At 45.4% G+C, this 9062-nt stretch overlaps 1 protein-coding gene across 5 annotated transcripts; it reads left to right on the plus strand.

Annotated features, from left to right (window-relative positions):
• The first annotated feature begins 1651 nt into the window (after nucleotides 1-1651).
• On the plus strand, nucleotides 1652-7756 carry LOC115736939 (homeobox-leucine zipper protein HDG5-like). 5 transcript variants are annotated; one of them, XM_030668851.2, is made up of 13 exons: nucleotides 1652-1759; nucleotides 1956-2064; nucleotides 2341-2608; nucleotides 2736-2950; nucleotides 3253-3370; nucleotides 3984-4172; nucleotides 4302-4793; nucleotides 4895-4996; nucleotides 5096-5314; nucleotides 5510-5678; nucleotides 6072-6340; nucleotides 6460-6555; nucleotides 6726-7756. In XM_030668851.2, exons 3-13 carry the CDS (start codon nucleotides 2468-2470, stop codon nucleotides 7209-7211), a joined length of 2496 nt encoding a protein of 831 aa, XP_030524711.1. In that variant the 5' UTR covers nucleotides 1652-1759; nucleotides 1956-2064; nucleotides 2341-2467; the 3' UTR covers nucleotides 7212-7756. The 5 variants fall into 5 exon arrangements, with proteins under 5 accessions (XP_030524711.1, XP_048141710.1, XP_030524712.1 ...); XM_048285753.1 differs by having other exon boundaries at nucleotides 1658-1759; nucleotides 2443-2608; XM_030668852.2 differs by lacking the exon at nucleotides 1652-1759 and adding an exon at nucleotides 1838-1857.
• Nucleotides 7757-9062: the final 1306 nt, after the last annotated feature.

Below are 9062 nucleotides of genomic sequence, written 5' to 3' on the forward strand. Positions count from 1 at the left end.
GGGATATATTTTTTTTTAATCGAAGTGTTACGAATCGTTTGGTAGCATTTCTATTTTTGGGGAATAATTTCTGTTCAGAAATAATTTTTTCTATTTCTATTCTCTCAACGAGTTTTTGAATATCTGCACAAAATTTCTATGCTTGGAATAGAAAAACTACATAAATGCTTTGGTGCGACTCTAAAAATTTCTATACCCGATTTTTTTCATCTGATTATAAAAATGTCAATGGCCACTTAACAATTCATGTTTGGATAAAATTGAACTTTTAATAACTTTAACAGTTCAAGATATTCAAAAATGGCCTCAGAAAATGTAACTTAATAGTTAGTAATTGTGTCAAAAATATTTTCGCTGACCCTACCCGACCCAAAATTTTCAGATTTTTTCGGTCGGGTTGGGTTGGGTAGTGAGTAAATGATTTTGGATAGTTTGATGGTTCGGGTCGAGTTAGGCCAGTTTGGCTTGGGTTTTTTTTTTTTTGCACTTCTTCACTTCTCACCAGCATTCCCAAAAATAAAATAAAAAACTATAATTAATCAAAAGATATGGTTTAAAGATTCAATCCAAAAATTAATAATATATAACTCCGCTCTCCTCGTCTCCTCCCACCGCACCCATGTCCGATAAACAAAAAAAGGACTTAATAAAACTCTAGCGTTAGCATAATTCATATATGTAGATACAAATCATCCGAATATGAATTTAAATATTCTTCCATTGTTATCAATTCTTTTATATTGCATACGAATTTTTCATGGCATCTTCTAAAAAAAAAATAAACCCTAAATTGTAAACCCGACCCGACAACTTAGGTATATGCGGGTCGAGTCGGGTTATGCTAAGTTTATTTCTTTAAAATAACCTTGTTTCTTGTTTTCTTCTCGGGAACAAAAAAGTAGATTTTTTTTAACTTCTTATTTTTGTTTAAAATCTTTTCCTTATCTACTGATTTGTTTCGGAGAATATAAAGTGAATTGGCGTACACAAATAGATTTCTCTTCTTTCGAAATGAAAAAATAGAGAAATAGAACAGTTACCAAACAGATCCTTAGTTCGCGAATGTTCAAATCTTACCATATACGGATTTGCTTGTCTAGTTCGATTGCCAAGTCGGGCTCGTAGCGCGAGTAGTCCTCCCACACTCGGTAGCCGAGTTACCCTCTAGTGAAAAACGGGAAACCAAACCGCGTTATGTCGTGCTGTTAAATCGACTCCTACAAATTTAAAAAAAAAAAAATTTGGTCAGAAGTAAAAATAGTAATAATTCTTGCAGATAAAGTAGCGCGTAAAAAAAAATTTACTCTCTACATGCACTCTCTGCTACTGCTGCTGCGGGTTCACTCTTCACGCGGCAAAGGACGGAGAGAGAGAGAGAGAGAGAGAGAGAGAGACAACGGGGTTTGACTTCGATTTTTATTACAGTTCCATCGAAACGGTCGCCAGGCCATAGAGGGAACGCCACGTGTGACGAAACGTCCGACGGGGAGGGGGTGATTTATTGTGGGTTGATCGGTTTCGCTTCGTCAAAGCGCGGTTAAGGTCTCCCCTCTCTCTGCTCCGTACATGGTGAAAGGAGGGAGGCGAAAATCATAAATGATGACTCAACCCCACCCCATTTATTGCGTCAACACGAAGACGAACCCCACCATCTCCCCTCCCCCGTCTCTCGATATCTCGATCGGCTGTTCCTTCCTGCTAAGTTTTAGTGCCGAAACAGAAGGACCAAAGAAGAAGAAGAAGAAGAGGGGAAAGAAGGGTAAATATGTTGCTCTCTCTCTCTCTCTCTTCAAGTTACAGTCTCTCTCTCTCTCTCTCTGTGTTTCAGAGTGCGGACCGACATTTGTTGTGCCCATGGTGGGCTTGTTTACTTGCTTGAAAAGAAGGAAAACTGGGTTTTTTTTTTTTTTTTGGCCTTTTCTCATCCTTATCGTTTTCTTCCTTGTAAAGTGCAGTTGAGAGGTATGGTGGTGTCGTGTCGGGACTCAGCCCATGGGACTTAAAGAGCTTCGCGATCTTTCATGTTCTGGGTTTTGACTCGAACGCGAGAACTCAGTCTTCCAGGTATGGCAATTAATTATGAGCTCGAACCCCATCTTCCCAAAGGCATCAATTGGGGACAAGCAAGAAAAATGCATTTTCTTCTCCTTCCTTTGCACTTTGCAGCGGCTGTTTCGGCTTCCTGATTTTCTCCCGGAAAATACTCGTGAATATGAATACCCGTTTCTCAGTTTAACCTAATTCTACGAAAGTTTTTTTTCTTCTTTTTTTGCCCTCCTTATCCTTGGCTCAGTGGGTTCTCTCTCTCAGTCTTTCTGTGTCTGCATTTTTAGTATACAGGAGGTGTCCAGTTGAAGGGACAGGGGAAATAGGAGCACGAAGGGTTTTGAACGCAGTTCTTCTCTGATCCTGTAGTGTATATACGTTTGGGAGTAAAGAAAAAAAAATTGAGAGAGAGAGAGCAAAGATGTTTGGAGATTGCCAGGTGATGTCATCCATGGGAGGGACTGGTATTTCCGCCGAGTCCCTCTTCTCGTCGCCGATCCGAAACTCTAACTTTGACTTCATGTCGAGCTTGCCCTTCAACGCCTTCGCTCCGCTCATTCCTGTTAGTATAAAACTCTCTCTCTCTCTCTCTCTCTCTCCGCCTCGGAAAGATATGAAACGGTTCTAAAAGCCGACTAGTCCTTTTCGTCGCTGACGCATCTTGCTTCTCATTTCCGATCTTTTTGTAGAAAGAAGAAGAGATTAATGGAATGCTGGGAGGGAGCAGCAACAGCAAGGAGGAGATGGTGGACAGTGGAGGGTCCGGGAGCGAGCATTTCCTGGAAGAGAAGTCGTCGGCGAACGAGCTGTTAGATCAAGACGGCGGCGGCGATCAAGATCAGCCTCCGAACAAGAAGAAGCGTTACCATCGACACACCGCTCGCCAGATCCAAGAAATGGAAGCGTACGTTGTTTATTTTATTTCAAGACATATACACACTACACACAGTCTCTCTCTCTTACACACATGCAACAGTACCTAGTTTATACAAGTATATATGTTTGTCGTCTCATCATTCTTCTTGCATTCAAATATTCTAAGCACATTATTTGTGCTTATACAGTACCTGCATGTTTCGCTAATCCCCCAAGATTTCGGAGATCTTGAACATTTTCCTCTTCCTCTCACTTTTTCATTTGTTTTTCCTTGGATAAGATCATTATTGTTGTTTATAGTAATGTTTTCCTTTGCAAAATGTTTCATAGATTGTTTAAGGAATGCCCTCATCCAGACGACAAGCAGAGGATGAGGCTGAGCCAGGAGCTAGGGCTCAAGCCTCGCCAGGTCAAGTTCTGGTTCCAAAACCGGCGAACCCAAATGAAGGTTTGTGGGCGTGCGTGTGTTTCTGTCCGTGTCTGCGTGAGCTTCTCTGGCTAATACACATGTGCTTTCTCTCTCTTCCCTCTTGAAGTTTCAAAACCCTAGTTGATAATGTTACGGGGAAATAATGATCCATTATTGAGCTTGCTCTCACTATGTCGCGTAGCTCGTAGGAGAAAGGAAGGAGAAAAATCCTTTTGACGACGGGTCATTATTTGTAGTCCTCTTCCTTACAGACTGTAATGTATACTCCTCAATAAATGTTAGCTGCTGCAGCAATTAGAACCCTACCTGTACGGAGTAAATGCTTTGTAAACTTCTAGGGTTCCTCGGAGGTGAAAATGTTGTCCAATGTTTGTTCATGCGACTCCCTAACATGATATCAAGAACCGACAGAGTGTGCTTAGCTTTGTACACTTGGTTGATGAATAATTACGGTTCTAAAAAGCAACATTAGCTTGGTGATGTCCAGCGCCTTGGTCTGTAACTCAACATGGCCACAAATTACATGATCATACACCGTCTCTCTCTGCTTAGAGACATCATGTTGAAGTGCATTCACTTTGCATACGGATACTTGACTTCGCTTCGGCTATTTGGATAACAAAATATGTAGGCACAGCAAGACCGAGCTGACAATGTGATCCTGAGGGCCGAGAATGATAACCTGAAGAACGAGAATTACAGGCTTCAAGCGGCCTTGCGGAACATAGTGTGTCCTAACTGTGGCGGCCCGGGGATGCTAGGAGAGATGGGCTTTGACGAGCAGCAGCTTCGCATTGAAAATGCTCGACTCAAGGAGGAGGTAAAATTGTTACTTAGCTGGCAATTGGCACACTTACGAACATAAGAGTTGCCTCATGACTTCAACAATCTCAGGGGGAATTGATGTTAATGATGCCTTCTTTTTCTTTTTGAAAACCAATGGCAACAGCTGGAACGTGTGTGCTGTCTCGCTTCACGGTACAGCGGCCAGCATATGCAATCAATTCCACCAATGTCTCTTTTTCAGCCATCGCTCGACTTGGAGATGACCATCTACCCACCGAGGCATTTCCCGGAACCCATGTCCTCTTGCTCAGACATGATCATGCCCATGCCTTTGCTGCCGCAAGACAGTCCGCACCACATGGCCGAAAACGGTGGCCTCATATTAATGGAAGACGAGAAATCGCTCGCCCTAGAGCTCGCCATGTCCTCTGTGGAGGAACTCTCCAAAATGTGCTTCACAGCCGAGCCCCTTTGGGTGCGGAGCGGCAAGAGCGGCAAGGTAGTGCTCAATTTCGAGGAGCATGCACGGTTGTTCCCGTGGCGGTTGGACAGTGATCACAAGCAACCCTCGGACGAGCTTAGGAAAGAAGCTAGTAGAGACAGTGCTGTTGTTATAATGAATAGCATCACTCTGGTTGATGCGTTCTTGGATGCTGTAAGTCTTGTTGTACATCTACCTGGTGTTATCTTATGATTATATCGTGGTTAACTTGTTAATCTTGACAGTTGACACACGATAATGTATCTTTTTGCCAGAGCAAGTGGATGGAATTGTTTCCCACCATTGTTTCTAGGGCAAAAACTATGCAAGTCATAGCATCAGGCGTCTCAGGTCATGCAAATGGCTCTCTTCACCTGGTAATTAACTATTTCCAATATACACGGTTGATTATGTCGGTGTATCTCTTCTCTTGTGTTATAAGAACTACAATTTTTGTTTTTTTTTTGGTCAAGTAGATGTACGCGGAATTGCAAGTTCTTTCGCCGATGGTACCGACACGGGAGACATACTTCCTTCGTTATTGCCAGCAAAATGTGGAGGAGGGAAGTTGGGCGATCGTCGATTTTCCCATGGACAGCCTACACGACAATCTCGCTCCGCCGCCTTCCTTCCCCAGATACATAAGACGGCCTTCAGGTTGCGTCATTCAAGACATGCCCAATGGCTACTCAAGGGTAAGCCCTAACCAATCAGCTAAACATTTGTACATATACTTACATAGATTATTATTATTACTAGAACAACCGCCGATGCGAACATAGCACTCCCAAAAGTTTGCATCTAGATTATAATTACATAAGGATCTGAAGATTGAGCAACAAGATTGGTGATCAATCGTGGTTTTATTTGGATTGGTTCGTTTTGTCCAGGTGACCTGGGTCGAGCATGCGGAGATAGAGGAGAAAGCGGGACACCCGCTGTTTAGTCAGTTTGCGAAGTGCGGAGGGGCATTCGGAGCGCATCGGTGGTTGGCGGTCTTGCAAAGACAGTGCGAGCGGGTCGCGAGCCTCATGGCCAGAAACATATCCGATCTAGGAGGTTCTTTAGATTTTCTCTTCATCTCTTGATAAATTCGAAGCATTAAACATATCAGTAAGGATCTCGATAAGATTATACCAAGTGTTCCTCCTGGTTAAGTCCCAAAGGCAAGATCATTTTGAAATACATACGATGAGACTGGAGTGTCGGTCCAGTGGTAGAGCTCACTCTTTTCATAGTTACAAAAAATGGAAAGAATCTGGATTCCTTAACCTAACCTAAGTTTTTGTAGTAGGCCTGTTATGGATTTTGGGACGTGATTGGCTAATCTCATGTATTCGGTCGATGTCATATCTTATTAAGAGAATTGGATTAGCGAATTTGGATGTGAATTTAGGTGGAAAAACCCAAATTCGAAAGTTTAACGATGCTGGCACTTTTGGATCGGTGCAGTGATACCATCTCCGGAGGCGAGGAAGAACCTGATGAGGTTGGCTCAGAGGATGATAAGGACATTCAGCTCCAACATCAGCACCTCCGGCGGCCAATCGTGGACGGCGCTGTCGGACTCCTCGGACAACACCATCCGCATCACCACCAGGAAAGTCACCGAGCCGGGTCAGCCCAACGGCGTCGTCCTTGCTGCCGTCTCCACCACCTGGCTCCCCTACCCTCACCACCATGTCTTCGAACTCCTGAAGGACGAACGCCGCCGATCTCAGGTCCTTTATTTTGATAAATATCGCTTATGCTTTCGTTTTCGAAGCATAATTGATATAACTTAATTGCGAGCATACCATAACTGTGAGTAATTTGCTAATTGGCTTTGTGTGATTTTCAGCTGGATGTGCTTTCAAATGGGAATTCTTTGCAGGAGGTGGCTCACATTGCGAATGGTTCTCACCCTGGAAATTGCATCTCGCTCCTTCGCATCAATGTAAGGAACACCAGTGATTAATCACAAGTTATTTACTAATATTCGCACTCAAACATACATAAATATTAAGCCACACTTTCATCTTAACGGCTAATTTAAGTTTTGGATTGATTGAATTCACAATGTTTCTTTCATAGAAGGACGTAATAATCTCCAACTATGCCATGCAGGTGGCGAGCAACTCATCGCAACACGTGGAGCTAATGCTGCAGGAGAGCTGCACCGACGCCTCCGGCAGCCTCGTCGTCTACTCCACCATCGACGTCGACTCCATCCAGCTCGCCATGAACGGGGAGGACCCTTCCCGCCTCCCTCTCCTCCCTACTGGCTTCTCCATCGTCCCCTTCGGACCAGGTTCGCCCGGATCCGACTCCGGCGCTGACGACAACCCCGGGCCGGACGCCTGTCCTCAAGTCGACGGGTGCCTCCTGACAGTGGGGCTCCAGGTCCTGGCCAGCACGATCTCGACGGCCAAGCTCAGCCTCTCCAGCGTCACCGCCATCAACAACCACCTCTGCACGGCGGTCCACCAAATCACCGCCGCCCTCGCCAGCATCTCCGGCAGTGGAAGTTCTCCCCCAGCCCCTGGCATCGGTGCCGAGCCGGCGGTGGGTCCGTGCCCCGACCCTACCGATGCTAAGCAAATCAGTGCTTAGCTTATCACCGTGGAGTTACCCAAAAATCTCCCCCTCAAGGATCGGATAGACAAAAAGGATTGAATTTTAGCATGAAAAGAGAGGGGGAACAGACATTAAGGGTAACTACAACTACTCGGGGATTGGCAGCAGCTAAGGTAAGTAAAGAATAAAGGAGATTAGATGGGTTAAGGAGCGAAGAAGGTTCATGTCCATGTCCCATTATGTTGGTTTCCTTTTTGGAGAGACTAATGTTGTTGAACTTAGGGGTGGTGTAGTAGCAGCAGCAGCAGCAGGTGTTTGTAGTAGGAGACTTAAGTTTGAAAAGTGGGGTGGTAAGCAGGAGTCAAGAGCGCACCAGAGATTGACCCCCGTCGTGTTCTTGCTCCGTGGTGAGGCGAGGCGTGTTGGGTGGGTGGGGGGATTGAATGCCCCCGCCTTCCCTTTGCCCTTGGGCCTCCTTACCAGTTGAGCAAACTGGGGGTGGTTGGTTCGGGAATTGACTCCTGTCGGCCCATTCCGGCTTTCGTGCTTTCAATTCAATGCGATTTCAATGCTCTTCTGAACTTGGTTTTTCCTTCCACTCACTCAATGCTGGGACCTCCTCCTCTTCTTCTCATGAAATACTATAGATCATTGTGTCAGAAACTGTCGATTCCGACCGGTGTCGGGTGTCGGGTGAGCATGATGATACCCCCGAGTCCCGACCATCGTCTCGGCACGTACCCTTAGCAATGGCCTTTTGAGCTTGAATTTTCCCAATTTAGCATGCGATTAGAGCGCTTGGCATTTCGATTCGGGCCCTGGACTTGTCGATCTTGGTGGTGCAGGCCTGAGCCCGTAGCTTTTGTAATCTTCTCGAGCGTCGGAGAATCATGATCCCAGTAAGGTACGTTGAGACTGCAAATCTCGAACCCACCCCGTTTAGACTTCCGTCCGGCCAATCCGGTCTAGGAAACCGTTCGCAACTTGTCCCCACGTCGACGACGACGGCACCACCAATGAAAGAGGAAGAGTAAAACGCACAAAACACTTTGTGCATGGCCAATCAAAACGGAGCGCGTGCGCTCAACCGAATCCGGTTTACGGCAAATTGACCGGGTCTAAAGGAGGGGGCTAAAAGGTCGCAATTTCAATTTGGACTCGTTCAAAAAGGCTGAAAAGATCAGAGAAGATGATGTTGGAATTCAACTGGTTGAAGGTCGCTGGTCTTCGCCTAACCCCAACACCGTCGCTAATTTAATACGTCGGTCGAAGCTCCCTTCCTTTCTCGTCGTTGACGTCGTCGTCGTCTTCCCCCCCAACCTCCCCGGACAGAATTTTATTTATTCGATCGAACGCGACGGGACCCAAACTCATTCGTAAAATCCCAGGCAAACCAGGGGCGCCAATGGCTTGACCCGGATCGGACCAAGGCCCACGTCCAAAGTCCCTATAATACTCCCAACTCGAGCCGCAAATGTCAAACTATGCCCATCACGACACATTTATCTTAATAACAAAATCTCAAACTTGTACCTACGTGACATCAAGATTTTGTCACGTGATTTTTCAATCAAAATAACGTCGATTTTATTTCGCTTAAGTCGCGTGGGCGGGCGCCGTGCCATTACCGTTTGCTTTCCAAAGTCCATGTGGAAAGATTTCTAACGGTTAATCTTCGACAACGAAGATAAATATGTAACGCATGCACAAGTTTGAGTTTTCTTGTTTTTATGTCGCGGAAACAAAAGTTCGGGTCAAATGCGTCGCAGCGGATACAGCCCCGAGGTTTCCGGTGACTTTTTTTGTCCTAATTCTCGAGTGCACCGGAGCGGGCCCGTTATAACTTGAAAGTCTTTCAATTCACGGCGAAAATAGACCATGGGAGCG

The sequence above is a fragment of the Rhodamnia argentea genome, chromosome 9 (genome assembly GCF_020921035.1).
Source record: "Rhodamnia argentea isolate NSW1041297 chromosome 9, ASM2092103v1, whole genome shotgun sequence".
Lineage (NCBI taxonomy): Eukaryota > Viridiplantae > Streptophyta > Magnoliopsida > Myrtales > Myrtaceae > Rhodamnia > Rhodamnia argentea.